Below are 17134 nucleotides of genomic sequence, written 5' to 3' on the forward strand. Positions count from 1 at the left end.
AGGGGAAAGACATAATTACATCAGTGTGTGTATTCACAGAACATGTGTGTTTTGAAGCATACGGGCATTTCCACCCACTGATCTCAAAAAATACACAGTGTAACTGAAAAAGATTCAGAAAATGAAATAAGGATAACCAAGACCATCTGAGAGTCCTGGCTCTGTCATCCCAAAGCCTTGCATTAATTCTCCTGCCAGTCTCCTCACAGGTCCTGCTACATCACCTTGTTTCCTGGTGCTGTGGGAGCTGCTGCACCCAAGTGTGGAGCACTGCTGGCAGGTGCACAAAGGCTGTATTGCTCTGGAACAACTCTTCATAAATTGTATCCTTTAGAAAAGCATCCCTATTTTCAACACAGTCACGACTGCAGCTTTTAAAAGCCGTTTACGCAGCTTGAATAAGAGAAGTGTCATGGCTGGTAATGAAGTCAGATTTGCTCTAAGATGTGAGGCACATCCTGCTCTACTACCTACCAACCAGAGTATTTATTTTGTCATCTTCTAGATAGCATCAGTAGCCCCCAAGAAAATAAGAGAAAAATCAACGTAATGCTGAAAAGAAAAACAACATGGTATAAGGCACTATATAAACATGTCTTACTGTCCATCATATTTTTCTTGTTCAGGATGGCCTCTACCACTTAGTATTTAAAAGAATGCACTTTCTTTTAATATGGCAAAGCAAGGGAAGTTGACTGCAAAGAAAAGAGGTTTCATCTCGGCTCTAATAACATCAGGATTCAAATAAATCCTGTGTTCTTTCCCTCTCAGTTGACTTAACTCGTTTCTCACAAGAGCAGTAGCAGAAATGCTCAGTGCACCACTGAAGCTATGTTGAGGAGGAATAAGTCATTACATGCCCCTCATCCCGCACCTTCCAAAGGGAGCGAACGCAGCATCTTGTCTGGAGAAGGAAGCATGGAGCAGAACAACACACAGTTACAGCAGCACCGATCAAAGCAGACAGCTATCCCCCCCCAGCCCCCCCGAAATTTCAGCCTGGTGTTTGAGAGGAGTGTGCTACATCCATAAGTTAGTTTAAGAGAAGTTTTAATTTTACGAGGGAATTTCATTGGTGCAAAGCAGCTCATGGTTGATTTATGTTCTGAAGCCCAAAACTCATGTTGTCATCTTTGACAACTGGCTTCTGAGACCTAAATATATGCAGAAACATTGCTTTACCTTCCCAGTGTGACACGGAGAAGTGTATTTTAACCACCAATTTCTTAATCCTATTGTGAACCAAGACAGACGAAGGTGGAGGCCGAGCTGTACTGCAGCAGACAACCTCAGACGAAGTGCGGGTAACGTCCTCCTGCCCGTGGGTAACAACTCCGCCACAGCACTCAGCACAACTGCTTGGTTTATTTGTTGAAGACACATTCTGATTTTCACCATACACGAACCACCTGACAATGTGCTTTGACATACTGCGTACCTCTGCTTTTGACCCATTCCCCAATATAAAGGTACATTTTGCTTTGGGAGAACTCCCTCCCTCCCGCCTGTCCACGACGTGTCAGTATTTTCAGACTGAACACAGCCTACGGCTCTCTGTGTCCCAAAGGTGATTTATTTTTCTTTATGCCTTACCCTGACAGCTGAAACATGGCACTCTGGCAGGTAGTGAGATGAGCCGTCCTAGTCTCAGCTTGCGTACAACCAGGCTGCTAAAAACCTGTCTCATAACTCACTACCAGCTCCTCTCTTCCAGGAGCAGCAAAGGTGAAAACTATAGGGGACAGGAGAGTTGAGTGCCTGAGAGGGTGAAACAAGAAGGTACTGTATGTACTCTGGCATCTGGCTGTCTCATGAAGATCCACCACAGCCACTCACTCTGGTGTAACTGTAAGAAATTAAGGCAATAAAATTGCCCAGCAAGGAGGAGCAGCTCTGCTTGCGTTCACTACAGACCCTGCAGCAGCTGATGTAGGGGACATACTTCCCAGGCAGCAGTTGGTGGCACGCATAGACTGGGAGAGATTTACCTACAGATGCGGTATACGGCCAGCCAGCTTGCAGGATTTAAGCCGAGTTGTAAATAGAGAAAGGACGGGATTTGATTGTCACTCCCGTCACACCTTGCCAGTGCAGGTGAAACCTGGGCAGCTGAAGGCTCCACTGAGCCCCTCTTAGTCCAGAAGCAGCTCCATACATCTGCAGCTCCACAGATTCATTTGCCCAGAAATGCCATCTGCTTTAGCAAACAAGCACATTGTTTTTCCAAGGGAAGCTTAAGGAGAAAGCCATTTCCCCGCATAACCTGGTAATGCCTTGGTGTGACACTAAGTGGTAGGTTCATTAATAATTAAGAGTTTCTCACAGAAAGGAACACAACCCTTGAGGGCAGGTGTTCTCAAACAGAAGGAACACACTTGGTAACACTACTGACCAAAATGACTTTTCTAATTTACTGATAATTTTTTATTTACTAATCACTAAAAGTTCATGACTTTCAGTGCATTAAAACCTATGAAAATGGCCTTTACGCTAAAGGCCAAAATGCCACTCCTAAGAAAAATCATCAGTACCAGGCAACAAAAGGGATTGTTGCCTTAAAGGGTAATGAAGTTTGGCAAAAAATAACCCCCCCTGCATTCCAGCTTGTCCTCAGATATAAAAGGGCTGGGGGCAGCTAGGCTTAGATTCCAAGTGATGTCCAATTCAACAGTACAAATCCGGTCACATTCAATATACATTGAACTATCACGATTTTGGATGCACAAATAGTGTAATGTACTTTCAATCTAGTCGTGTTCAACAAACTATCACGGCTAGATTTTAATGAACAGTACAGTTTATTAAACAACAGAAGCACAGGTTCTTTTGGATTGCCGGCGATAAATACACTGTCTGCAAAGCATGTGCAAGTAACAAGAATATCAATAACACAGTCGACTACAAACGCATTAAATTATGGAAAAACTCTAGAGATTTCTAATTTTCCTGGAGAGGCACTCGGTATAACCGAGGGTTCGAATCTTACCCAATAGGCATCCCTATGGAGGGGAAGAGAGGTTCAGCCCGTCAACTGATCCCAGAAGTCAGCGATGTCCTCCCGACTTGTCTACGATGGTGTCTTCCCTAGCATTCCTCCTCTTAAGCCCTTTTATACTATTTTCTTATTTTTAGGTGGAACTTGAATGACTCTAGTCATACATACCTTTATTATGATAGGTATAAAATGTCCTCGCTTACTTTTAAAGGTATACACTAGAAAAAATTCAGAGTGGATGCTTAGTGAGGGGTGGTCACACCTTGAAGGCGGGTAGCCACCAAGCTCCCCTGGTGTTGGTAACACCTAAGGTTGCAGTTATGTTGCTTAGGGAATGGAACAGATTTCATGTATATCTACCACATTCCACCCTGGAAGTTTACCTTCCCTTAAGAGGGGGACATATCAATAAGTCACCTCCAGCAATCATTTCAGAGAGGAGCAAAATTCCTTTTTTTGTGTTTATACTGAAACCACTATCTTCACATTGTCTGCTTTTGAGTTTTGGGTACCTTTTGCCAGCTGTTTCAGGGTAAGATTTCCTTTCCTTCTTGCCTGGGTTCCTAAACCATGGCCCCTCCTGCCTTTTCAGACGTTCAGTAAGGTAGTATATAAACTTTTATCTGAAATGTATACATGTATTTCTACATAAAGATCTCTCTAAAAGATACATAAAATCCCTTGCAGGTTTTGACATAGAATCATAACATTGGAGGTGTAGGCAAGATAGCAAAAAAAACCCCTTACTGACCAAATATTTTGAGAGGATTTGTTAGAAATGAAAATATTTTAGCCAGACTATCTATAGCTTTCCTTTCAAAGGATGAATTTGGAGTCACCGTAATTCTAAGGTTTTTTTAACACTTTCTACTTTCATGGTGCTTTAAATGCTTAAAATTCTACATAATACTTCTACTTTTGTTATTTGCATTGTGACTCCAGGGAAAGCTCCAAGCAGGGTCTGGTCCACACGAGCCTCATGCACCCATACAGTAAGAGCATGTTCTCACTCAATGACTGCCCACTGCAAACCTTCCCACCGATGGAAGGGTTTCGGCAGACCCCACCAGTTATTGCAAGTCTTTAAGTGCTTCAGAAAACCTCTCACGTGCTTCTACTTCATATCCTATGGCACTGGAAATAAGTTTTAAGTAATGTTTCATTTCAGCCAGGAAATTCTGTGCATGACTGAGGAGAATAGGAAAAAGGAAGAGATCGGATTGAAGGGTAAATTTACAGCATCAGCAGCTGCACCAACAGCTCTCCAAGAATATCCAGAGCTGCAGCCTGCTACCTCTGCCTAAAGGGAGGACTTCATGCTTCTTCACAACGCTGTGAGTTACAAAGCATACTTATTTTTAACAGAGAGAATACAATGCTATAGTGAATAGACTCTCCCCAACTCAAGGAACAATATATGTCGCATCCTCACATATTGTTACGGCTTTTTAAAATTAATTCAGCCCATAGCATCTAAGCAGACAAGCAGATATCTGAGCAGAATTTTGAAGGAGGAAAGAATTCAGACAACATTGGTCAAACGAATGGGTGCCAAAACTAGAGGCAGGTAAGACAGGAACTTCAGTTTATTACCAATACAGGATGTAAATATTAGCCAATGCATTATAAGAGGTGCTGATTTCCACTGTTCCTGAAACAGTAAGACACCATGACAGCAGTATCTGACAAGATACATTGCTGCCTCAGACTGGCAAAGACATCAGGATTCAAAACAGAGTGAAATCCGCTATTTCCTCTGCTTGGTACTCTTGCACTACCAAAACCACTCTTCTGTAGAAAATCCAGAATCTGGATATTCTCGAAATATCACTGAACCATCCATCTTCAGCAACCACCCAGATACAGCAGTGGAGCAAAAAACAGCACTTCACTGTATTAGCCAAGGTTGCAGATAATTTAATATTGAACAGTGTGGAATACTTAAATATTGCCTGGTTTATGAGGGAAAGAGTCCAAAACAGGACAAAAGAAAAAAGCACAGTGGCTCAAGCCCAAACCCTACGGGACCCATCAGTTCACATAACAGGCTTTAACCTCAGAGATTCTGTGCTCATTCCTAGTCAGTGTTGCATCAAAAGCGTCAGAAGAGGCCAAAAGTAAAAGTTGCAATCTTCTTGGAAAAGCAGGCAGATGGCAGAGAAAACCTGGAAGAATCAAATTCACTTTCCTGGCTGGGAAGCTCAGTGTGCTGGTCTGTAACTTGTGTCAAGGCCTTAAATACACTTAATTACAGGTACCTCCTCCCCTTTGGTGCCCACAACAGTAAATCAGCACTTGTGTCAATCCATGAGCACCAATGGTAATGGCAGATTTTAAACTGTTATTGTAACAGCCTGTCTTTACAAGGCAACAGATGTGATGGATAAAAACCTCCAAATCCTACACAGATCATGTTAAAATCATAGCTCCTAAAACCAAAAATTACCTTTCCTTTTCCATCTGCTTTTCTTCCCATCTTTGTTACTGCACCCATCGCTGCTGCTGCTGCTGCTGCTGTTCTCAGAGCTCTGAGAGTCGGACTGGGCATCACTGCTCTCCTCTGAGCCATCAGAGAGCTCCTTCAACCCGTCTGGAACGTCCTTCTGCAAATGGAAAAAACAGATATAGTTACCCACTCCACAGTAAATTCTCCCAATTAACAAAATACTTAAAAGTAGCAGTTTTCTTTATTTACCAAGCACTAATTGTGGACTTTTTTTATGCTGCAATGTCAGAACTCCTTAGCCACTGGCCTCAAACACTCATGCAGCCTTCTGTGAGACCATATGAAATATTTAACACAATCCCAGCTGTCACATCTTTTACACTGCCCTTGCCATCACTTCAAAGGTATGCTCTTCCTTAACTTCTCCACCCCTAATCACTAACTCCAATACACTCCCCCTTTACGAGCAATCCAGTCCCTTTTTTAACTTCATGATAAAAGAAAAACAGCTCGGTGCCCCACAACCCCACATAACATTATTTTTCCAACCAGGTGCTCAGCAGTTCCGTGCCTGCCAACACAGGTCCTTGCAAAAACGGAGCTGGGAGGTGTTTCTGCGTGGTGAAACGGCAGTGGGTTCCCTGCGTTCACCTGCGTGGTTTTAGGCAGATAACAGCCAGCAGAGAAAACCGGCAGCGGTTTTCACCCTGTCCACACCTAAACCCAGACTGCCCTCTAGTGATTATCCCGATTCAGATTGTAACCTACATTGGAAATTAGCAATAACAGACTGTTGGCTGCTGCGGCCGAGGTCGTTAACGTCACCACTGCCCAAGCACCCAAACCAGCTCCGGACACCCCGCAGAGGTGCTGAGCCGAGAAGGGCAGGACGGCGGCCGGAGGCACCAGCTCATCCCCACCTGACACCAGCCACCCTCGTACCTGCACCTCTGCTTCTCTCCCATCACCTTGGCCGAGTCATACGGCATACCTGAAACTATGCTATCATCCTGAATTCCTCGTTAGTACAGTAACTGAAACTTTAAATGTTTACTGTACAAGGCAAACAGGACAGTGGTCATAACAGCTGGACAAATGAATAGGTCTGTGTGCATCAGACAGGGAAAAATCCTTCTGTTAATAGCCACTGGAAAAAGTAAATCAAAACACTTCTCCCTTTAACAGGAGACAACTGATTTATTGTCCTTTCTCTGAAACAGAGCTATGAGTAATTTCCACATGTAAGGCCAAAAAGTACTTAAGACAACACAAGTGTTATCAATGTAATTAATTCCAGATTTCTTCCATCAGCAAGGTGAACTAATAGGTTCAGATATTCAATTGTATTTTCATCCTGCACTTCAGAAATAAAGTTCTTTTAACTGCACATTAGAAGTTACTTGTAAACCACAGTGGAAGAGAAGGTATCACCAAAAGCAGGAGAAAAAAAAAAAAAAATCTTTATATCAAGAGTCACCAAAGCTGACAAAGCTTAAGCTTGCATATTCCAATGCTGACACTCCTTTCATTAAACCTCCTTTATAGCTTAACCTTTGGAAAGACAATTTAGTCACCTGAGATGCAGTAACTGCACATTTATTTATTTCATTTTTTTCAAGATATCTCTTTCAAAGTCTTCTGCTGAGAGGAGATGAAGCCTCAACATGGGTTGCCTTCACCTCCTGCCAGGTTTGGGGAACACACAAGGAGCTGGAAAACCTGGACTTCTTGGTTTTTCCAGTGGGTAAAGAAGACAGAGCCAGACTCTTCTCAGTGGTGCCCAGAGAAAGGGCAAGAGGCACAAACTGAAACACAGAAATTCCACTTCCACATAAGGAAAAACTTCTTAACTGCAAGAATGATGAAACACTGGAACAGGTTCCCAGAGAGGCGGAAGGTCTTCATCCTTGTAGGAATTCAAAACTTGACTGGACAAGGTCCTGAGCTACCTGCTATAGTTGACCCTGCATTAAACAGTGGGTTGGACCGGATGATCTCCAGAGGTCCCTTCCCATCACCACCACCATCCTGCGATTCCAACATCCCCTTGCTTCCGCAGACAACAGCCCCATTAGCTCACAAAGCCCGTACAACTTCAGTGACTCCCCTTCCAGCTGAGCCTCTTCTGACCAGTGAAACGTTTTCACCAGTATCTTCTGATGTGGTGTCCAGTCCACACTGTGGATCCTGCATTCTCTTGAATTTTCCATGCAAGACATCAGTACAAGATCTTCGTTAACACCAACTCCTCCATGCAGCTGCAGCTCACTGTATTGCAAGTTCTAATTTCAAAGAAAACGAAGAACCCAAATTGCACCCTCAACTGCAGAACTGTCTTCTCTACATTAAAATTGTTCTTCTTTCAATAAGTAAACTTATTCCTTTTAGTGAACCATACTCAATAATAAAATCTGGTCTCTTCGCTATCAGTCCCATAAATGCATCCGGTAAAATGGCATGCACTGTGGTAAAAGTTTAACGAGTCAGACGTCTCCAAATACCAGGTCAAAAATCTTCCTCCAGACTGGAATCTTCCAGGCTGCTGGTGAACAGCAAATTCACTACATAGCATGGAAAAATTCAAAGGTAAATGCACAAGGGCAGAACTACAACACGATCATCCAAATATGGACAGATGCTATTTGTGTTCAACATTAGCAATGAATTTGGGACCAAGAAATCTGAAGCTGGCAGGCAGAAACACACTTGGAAATCATCAAGTGTAAAAACACAGTTGGGGTGGGAGGTCTATGTGAAGGTCAATGAACCAGCATACTGGACTTCCAAATAATGCACCTTGCAGCAACTCAGCATGGCTGGTGGTCACTGGGATAACGGCAAACCTCAGCGCAAGCAGGGGCCGCATGGTTACTGCCGTGCCATGGGACGGGGAGCTCATGGGCTGCACCAAGAGCAACTGTGGCTGAAGGAGAGGGACAGGGAGCATCTGCAGCTGCCCCACGTCCTTCCTCAGGCAAAAATATCCCCAATGTTCCCACCTTGATGGCAGTGATGCAGAGGAATCCAAAAGAGAAACAAAGTCATTCAGAAGAGAAAAAAGTCTAAGACAAATATATACAATATATGTGCACCTTGCATAATGGTTTGGTTTAGATTTTTCTACTTTTTACTTCTTTGATCTTTTCTTTCTCAGCCTCCTGCCAAAATGACTCCAGTTTCTCAGTGTTAGCGCATCAACTTTCAGTCTAAATCCTACAAGTGTACATGGAAGGTGAGAGCGTTGACCTCACTAATATTTGCCAGTCATCATTTTTTACAAAGCAAAGTATGGAGGAAGCAATAAATAAAAACACAGAGACACAAACCAGATAAGCAGGGGGTACCAGCGACAACGCCGAAGACCAAGAGGCTCCAGTCACTAACTGATGGGTCACCAGGACCCTCCACCAGCATAGCTCTGGAGAAGGCCAACATGAACTTTGTCAGTAATACAATGGGGAAACAGGAAAATGAGGATTTGGGATATTGGTGAGGGGGAGCTGTGGGATAATGCAAAATTCATACAGGAAAGTTGAGGGGAAGGGGATGGAGGAGGATCCAAGTTGGGGAATAGACAGAAACGGGTATGGAAAGGGGCCGGTGGCATGTAGCCAGCAGCAGGTCAGGACATGTGTCCGACCGAGCCCTGCCCTGGTCACCACCGTCTGCCCTGTCCTGTCCCACTCATACCCCACTTCTTCTCCTGCCCGCTCCGCTCATTTGCCCCGATCTGGATTTGCCAGGAATGACAAGTTTTGCCTGACTGCCAATTTTCCTCCCTCTCTGGGAGTATTTCACTGTCCATTACACACTAAATGCCTCTAATCTTTTCCTTAAGACCATCTTTGCCATGCACTCTACTAGAAATCCCTGCCTTAGGCATACTTTGCCTTCTATTTAAGAAAATGACGTTCATTTTCTCTATTTATCTGTTGACCCTCAATATGTCAAGTATTCTCTTAAAATGTGAATCCTTCCAGGCACGGCTGAGCTTTGGCGTGTACCTGTACAGCCTGAAGCAAAATCAGACCCTCAAAGCTCACCCCACACACACAGCCTTTGCAAACCATGAAAAATACCAATTACAAGAAACTCAAATACCAGAAGTTACCAAAAATTCAGCACTTCTGCTACAAGTATTTAAAGGTCATGGTAATTTGTTTTATTCTGTAGTATTTAGGACCACTTGGAGTTAATTTTCCCCAGGGGTCCAAGCAGACTGTTCAGGCTGTATGAGAAGCAACCAACACATCCTCGCTAGGGCAAACGCAACTCGCTGCAAGATTTAGAGTTGCTGCAGCAGAGCATAGCTGGCTGATTCGGGGTGTTACACATCCCTTCAGCACCAGAGCAAGTCTGGAGGATCTAATCATTTTTAGAGATTAAAAGTTATTCTTTGCTTCCCCCTCCCCATGCAAAGCTTGGCTATTGTCTCTAAAGCACTGAAACAGTCATTCTGGGATTCAGTTTGCTCTTTCTATCATTACTGTCAAGCCTGAGTGTGTCCGAAGTTGTACACCTCCCATAACCACCCTGCTTGCTGCTGTCAAAAATACACAGCACCTAGCAAAAGAGAAGCCTGTCCATCAGCTCGGGACCTGACCTCTCAAGTCCTTAAACAAACCTTTGCAGCTTAGTTAAGAAAGCAGTCATGTTTCTTGAGAACCATAAACCATGTCTTGTGTGCTCTGCTTTGGGAGAGCACCTGTTCACCACCACGAACAGACTCATCACTGGGGCATGAAGTGCTCGGTGCACTGCAGATCGCTTCTGACTACTATAATTAGACAAGGTTTGGGAAAAGGAGACGACTAGGTACTTGATAACAAAGCTGGAAACAAAGGGACAAAAAAGAGCAACAATAAAATCACGTTAACAAAAACTAACGTGAAATGTAGTTCAATTGCTAGCTGCCATTAAGAATTCACCTCTGGAGCATCTCCTGGCCACCAGCACTAAGCAAGCACCTCCAGAAACACCTAAACCTTTGAACATTATTTCACAGAACTGACATACTTCTTGGTTATAATTCTCTAATCTGTTTTACATATCTTTATCATCAAGTCTAAGAAAAAAAAAATAATTACAGTAAGATCCCAGCAGCCTACCAGTCTCCTTACTACTCAGTAAGGGTGTGATACCATAATCCAGTTCAGTGAGCCAGCAAAAATGCAAGTGCAACTTTGCTTCACTCACCATAAGCTTCTTCTTTTATGAAGCGTGATTTACTGAGCACCTGGCTCTCCTCCACTCCACTGTGGTGTAACAACACATCGCTTGGGGAATGGTCAGCCCCATTCTTCAAAGCTTTCTATTTCTAACTGCTACCTAAGCCATCATGTTTTGTTAATCCTGGATTCTCCAAAGGATTTCTCATTCAGTGCACCATCACAGTTTCCGGGCTCCTCTTGGCAACTGTGCTGGGACTACATACGGCAAAGGGGACCTGGGCTGGTGCAGCAGGGCTGAACCTCTCCCTTTCCTGCAATACTGGGTTTCTCGATGCTCCATGGAAGTTACCACCTCCAGACTACACAACTCTAAGGAAGGAAAGATGACAACAAAACCGCAGTGTCTTCAGATACACAGGACACAATATGCCTTTGGAATAACTCAGCAGCTAGTCTGGCCTCCTAATTAATACAAATTGTTACACTTCACAAATTGTTACTCCTACACTGAGTTAAATAATATTGGAGTTTTGCTAAAGCTTAATATTAAGAAAGATAATCAGTTTTAACTTGCAGATCTCATGAGGAAAACAAACTAAACTACCACAGTAACTCTGACAGTCTGTTTTGCTGCTCAAATGCATAGTTAGGCTTGACTTTGCTTAGATGATTTACCCCACTTACAATGTGCTTGCAATCTTTCAAAAATGACTTTTTATTTTTACATCTTAAATTATTTTGTTCTTCTCTGAAACTTTTCATCATAGCTTTGCCACATCATGACACAGAATTCACGGACAAATACTCAATTACTTGTCTACTACCAGATCTAAATCTTTTCCCAAGTCATAATGTTTTGATAAAACACTGTTTTCCCAATCTGTATGCTTTATTCCTAAAACATAAAACTTCACACTTTTCTGTAGTGAAACAAATTGTGCAAGACTCAGTCCAGTTTATCAGCAAACAGATACCTACCTTCCCTTCATTGTTGGTTGTATCTCTGATAGCCCTTACCTTAAACTTATGTGTTATCAAAATAGTGGTTTATGTACTTTTACTTAGATGCAGTGAAATCAGGTCAACCTCTGCGCTTGGCACAACAATGCTTAAAGTAAGAAGTTTGTCAGATGTCTTGCAATGGCATTTTTGGAAGCTCTAAAGATGTTTTACTCTGACAGCACATCAGCGCCAATCCATGGCTCCCAAAAGAACATCCTCTGTTGTCACATTATACACAAGTACTCAAAGAATAATGTGTTTTTCCAGTTTACAGGGCAGAGAGAGGAGATGGTGAGAATGGAATTCAACCTAGCTAAATTTTTGACGATGAGGACATCCTTTTCAGGGCAATTCTTAGTTAATTCCATTGGTAATCTAACAGGCACTTGTAAAGCACAGACTCTCATACGTTTTGAATATTTTAGGATGAGATGAATCTCATCTTAGAAGTTACTATTTCTCTCTATTGAGCATGGAGTGAGACAAGGAAAGTGGTTCTAGTGGAGACACCTGTGCTAGACAGGTCTACGTGCAGGGAGAAGAATCCTACCTTATGGCACAGTTTTCAGAGTCCAATTTACAAAAAATAAAGAGCGGGCTTCCTTCTAGTAGTTTAACTGGGGTAAAAGGTTTCAAATAAAGATTAAAGATGCCAATCAGACAAATCAAGGAATCCACACTTTTTCCCTACAATGCTCTCTGCCTACTAGTCACAGACTGAGAATAAAGTAATTTTTGATTTCTAGATACAAGTTGAGATCAGTGAAGATGAAGTTACCCTTTTGGGGCTAAAATTTCATTAAAGTTTTAATTACTCTTTCATTTCTGGGATAGTAATTAATATCAGCAAACTCCACCACTGTGAATAAAAAGTAGCACTTTCAGTTGTACTTTCAACACCCAGGTGCTCGCTAGCAAGCATGAAGACTTAGTGTGTGCATTTGGAGGGAAAGCTTACACTACAATTCATGCCAATGAGGAATAGTCCCCTCTTCAGGATTATCCTAATCCAAGATATTTGTAAATGGATAAAAGTCACCTGAGCATTCAAACAAGATTCCCCAGCTGAGCCACTTACCTTCAGAGTGTATACTCCCATGCGCCCCGGGACCTTATAGAAAATGCCCTCTTCCCCTCGGGAGTTTGTATGTAACATAGCATTCAGGCATGCAAGAGGAGAAGTCCCACTGAAAACAAAAACACAAGGTTAATGTTTGAATGTATTTGCTCAGTGTTAATCTTCTGCTGGGAGACAATCATGGCCCCTCACCTCACCATCACACATGCAGAGGCAGAAAGATTCCAGATCCAACTTCTATTCCCAAGGAGAATACAAGTTGAAGCTGCTGTAATAAGCAACAGTGAAACCAGTCCACGTACCCACGCTCCAGTCCCAGGGAAAATAGCAAACAAAGCAGCCCCCAAGTTCAGAGTCTCCAATACTTCTCTGCCAAACATCAAAACAATCACACATTTTTAAAGCTCTAGATACTCAGCATTGCTCATCTGAAACTCAGAGCAGGTTTGTTGTGAGCTAATGACTGACTGCAGAGATATTTAAAGTTGTGCTGTGGGGTTTTTTTCCAAAAAACCTCCCCACACCATACTGAAATGAGGGTTGTGGGATAAAGAATGGAAACTGATTATGCAATTTCCCTTGAAAAGTGTGGAGATCTTCAATCCCAGTCAGGAGAATGGAGGCAGAAGATCCATTTTTTCCACCGGTGCTGGTGGGGGCTTCTTTGTTTGTTTTTTTAAAACCCATCCTGCTGTAGCCAGAAGCAAAATCAGGTGGACACAGGTGACTTTTGTTCCCACTAGAGGGTCAGGCTGATCACATCCTCTACTAAATACTTGCTTGTAATGCATATTGACATCGAGCACAACCCCTGTGCAGAAATTAAGCGAGACGTTTTCACCTCCCAACACCTTGTCACAAAGGCTGGAACAGGCACCATCAAATTGACTAAAAACCTAGATTTGTGACTGATTGACTGAAATCCCTGAGCAGCTGTTTGTCTGTAGTAAATTATGCTATGAACATTCAAATGAACTGCAAACAAAATTTATACAAAAAGGGGTAAAATAATCCCTGGGAGAAAAGGGAAATAGAGGCAAGGATGAGCACAGCCCTCTGATGATTTGGGCAGGGCACTAGGCTCAGCTGAATTACTGATGACTAGTACAAGCAGAAGCCAATGTCCTCAAATAGGTCTGGTCTCCTCTGCCCCAGCTAACAAGTAGGAGACCCCAGAAGGAACACGGGCCAGACACGGTGGCTCACAAACCATAGGAGAAATACCATTACGAGAGAAGGGCTATTATTTATGTTGCTAGACCTGATCCCATCTGTGCTGACTGCCATGCAAACGTACAGCGAGAGACCAGTTGCTGTCGGAGGGACTGGGGGGGAGCCAGCAGGGCACCGTCCTGGTCCCTCCTGCCTGTGGCACCACAAACCAAGCATCCTGCAGGCTGCTCACTCCTCCAGTTGAGAAACAGGCTTAGAGAAGTACTGGAGCTCCTGTGGGAGCTGTGTGATTGTACTGAGACGCCCCAGGGCTCGGGCACGAGCCTGAGCAGGGGCGCACAGTCGTCCCCCACCAGCAGAGATCTCTGTGGGGTTGCAGCCTGCAGTCAGACCAGATGACTTCCTTCAAACCTATATGCAAAAGGTCAGAAAACAGCCTCTACAGTGTTAATGAATACGATGGTGCAGGGGTGCTGCTGCCCTGCGGTTTTCTCTCTCCCAATCGGTCCCTCGGTGCACACTTTGCATCAACAGATGCTGCCCGTTGCAGTTCTCTCCAGTGAGTGTCAAAATGGATGCGACACAGCCTAGAGGATGCCTGTCCAAACCACACGTTCACCAAACTGCGCTTATGCATCTCTGCTCTGCGGGATCTTGCGCTTTCTGAGGTTTTGTGAGCATCATTTGTTAATATATACCAGCGAAAACAGTGATGAGGAGGGAATTTTCTAAACCCCAGCCCAAAGCTCATCTGACTGCGTTAGCAGACGGCTCAGCCTGATGCTCAAGCAAAAAACACCAGTGCTGGAGAAAGCAACTGAGCCTCAGGCACACCAGGGACCACCCACTCATTGTGTTTTGGTTCTTACATGGCAAAACTCAGTTCCATTTGGGTACTCTTACACTGACCCAGTGACTCCTCTGGCTAACAAATGTCTTCTGGAGAGACAGCCAACTGTGATACAACAGAGAAATCAGTAATGTGAGCACCTTGCTTTGATCCCTGCCAAGAATTCATGCTCGTCTTCACACACGGCGTATCTAGGTTGATGTTCCAGCCAGAATCCCTACTGCTGAATATAAGCTTCTCCTAAATACATTTGCACGCCATAGAAAACCTCTTCCTTGACTAACCCCACCAAAACCAGGTCTTGGCTCATCACTCCCTGCCGCTCCCACGGCTTTTCTGTGCACCTTCCCCAATGGTGAAGCAACTGCTGCAAACAGGAGCACCACAACTGGAAACAACTCTTCTCACACCAGCTTCACCAAGGGTATATGCCAACTTCACAGGGCTAATCCTCTTCTCCAAAAAGCCACAGGGTCTCCCTGCAAGCCACAATTCAGTGTGATTTCCTACAGCGACCCCAAATTCTTTTCAAAGGCACTGCTCCCCAGGGTACACCCTTCCCCTCTTCTCATCTTTGCTCCTGGATGCGATTTCTACATGCAAGTACTATGCAAGAACTGCATGCAAGTATATTTTATACAGGCCCAGCTGTATCTGGCAGTATAAACAATATACCTGCCCTTCTCCCATCACTGTTGATCATCACCCCTCCTATCACTGCATCTAGGAAACTATCAGAAGTCATTTTATACTTTTTTCCAGATCACTAATAGCACGTTGAATAGCAGTGAATGCACCGAAGCATTCCCATGCTCAGGAAGCTCTGGGGCAGCGAGGAGAGCTCTGCCACATACCTGACCTTTAGCTCATGGAGTACATTCTTTTTAAAAACAGTATCAGAGCAGAATATCAATGTTAAGCCAAGCATTTTACAAAACTCTAGGCAGAGCTACGCTTTGGAAGCTCACCAAGGCATGAAGCCTTGGCAGAACCTATCTTTACAAGAGCTATACTGATCTGGCATCTACACTGCTCCTACTGAATTGATTCCATTGTTCAACAGCTTATCCACTATTTTTGCCTTTTTTTTCCCCCCTCTCATATTTACCCATCTCTAGTTACATGCCTTCCTCTACAGGCTGTTCTAGAAAGCTGGTGCAAATCTAACAGTAGTCTAGCCTTTCATAAAGCTTATTATGGAAAATTGTAGAAGTTAAAAATCAATTGACAAATCCCACCCAACCTTCAAAAAAAAAAGGGGGGGGGGCATTCAATTTGGGTATAAGATGCGTGGTCTTCATGTCATATTACATCCTTTCTGCCTCAATGAGCAAGTACTCATGAGCCCTTCCTTATTAACCGTCTTATTTTCATGACTATCAGTCAATTTAAGCCCCCACTCTGGGTGCAGGGTGGCCGTTCACACTTCTGAACAGAGCTCCCCAATGCAGCTGCAGAAGAACAGGAGAGCAGCTGCTCCTACAGGGTTACATGAGCAGCCTAACCAGCAGCTTCCGACTTCACTGATCTGATCTTGATTTGACATACAAACCTCCAAACTGAAAAAGAAAAAACATACCCCCAAAATATCTGAAAACAAGCCGAGATGCTCATCCCAGAATTCAGATGAAGCCCTAACCAGCAGGGCTGTACTACACCTACCTGCATCCCATGGGAAACCACTTCAGGCATTTTTTCTTATATAAAAGGTTGTGTTGCCCACAGCTCTGACAGTTTGCTAACGTCAGAGCAATGTGCAGTGAGACTGTGGTTACGTTTATTCTTGGCAATGAAACCTGTTCTCCTCCAAATGGAAAGATTTCACCCCTTGCTTGTTCTTTACTGCCCTTTTGTTCAGAATCCCCTAACATTCACTTATTACTTTTTCCAGCTACCTGTGTTTTGCACCCAGCCTACCTTTTGACACTTTAAAGGCAATAGCTGCCTAAAAACAGCCTTAGGAACCAAATGTTATTATGCCATTTATTTTATTGCCTTTTTTTTTTTTTTAAAGTAACAATGGCCATCTCCTCCATTTGCCAGGAACACACACCAGATCATCAGCCACATCTGGCAGTTCCCATCATTCTACCTCAAACCCAGTACTTTGCAAAGCAGATTAAGTAAAAGACAAGTTCCTGCCCGCTCCAGATTCATCATTACCCATTATTTCACTTCATTCCCTTCCATCCTACCCAAATCTGCACTGCTCCACCTGCAGAGCCACAGTCAGTCTGACCATCTGCTTCTATTAAGGTGACTGCTAATATACCAGTCCTTTTGGAGGTTTCAAAACAGGATTCATCCATCAGAAAAGATTATGTGGAGCTCAGCAAGACTATGACATGACTAGCTCCTAACTGCTATGCTCCTTCACAGCCCCTTAGGGGAAGCTGTATCAGATCTGTTAGAGCTCAAG

At 43.6% G+C, this 17134-nt stretch overlaps 1 protein-coding gene across 7 annotated transcripts in view; it reads right to left on the reverse strand.

The window, feature by feature from the left end:
* ASXL2 (ASXL transcriptional regulator 2) overlaps window positions 1-17134 on the reverse strand; it is a 129727-nt gene that overhangs the window by 64053 nt on the left and 48540 nt on the right. For 6 of the 7 annotated variants that reach the window (XR_012653276.1, XM_075048832.1, XM_075048834.1 and 3 more), the window contains 2 exons: window positions 12693-12801; window positions 5442-5598 (listed from right to left, as the gene is read on the reverse strand). Coding sequence is in view for 6 of the 7 variants with exons in the window: in XM_075048832.1 (XP_074904933.1) it covers window positions 5442-5598; window positions 12693-12801 (266 nt within the window). In the remaining variant the exon portion in view is untranslated. Of the gene's footprint in view, window positions 1-5441; window positions 5599-12692; window positions 12802-14734; window positions 14757-17134 lie in introns of those variants that run through there. The other variant, XM_075048836.1, reaches the window with a different exon arrangement.

Source organism: Buteo buteo, chromosome 17, assembly GCF_964188355.1.
Source record: "Buteo buteo chromosome 17, bButBut1.hap1.1, whole genome shotgun sequence".
Lineage (NCBI taxonomy): Eukaryota > Metazoa > Chordata > Aves > Accipitriformes > Accipitridae > Buteo > Buteo buteo.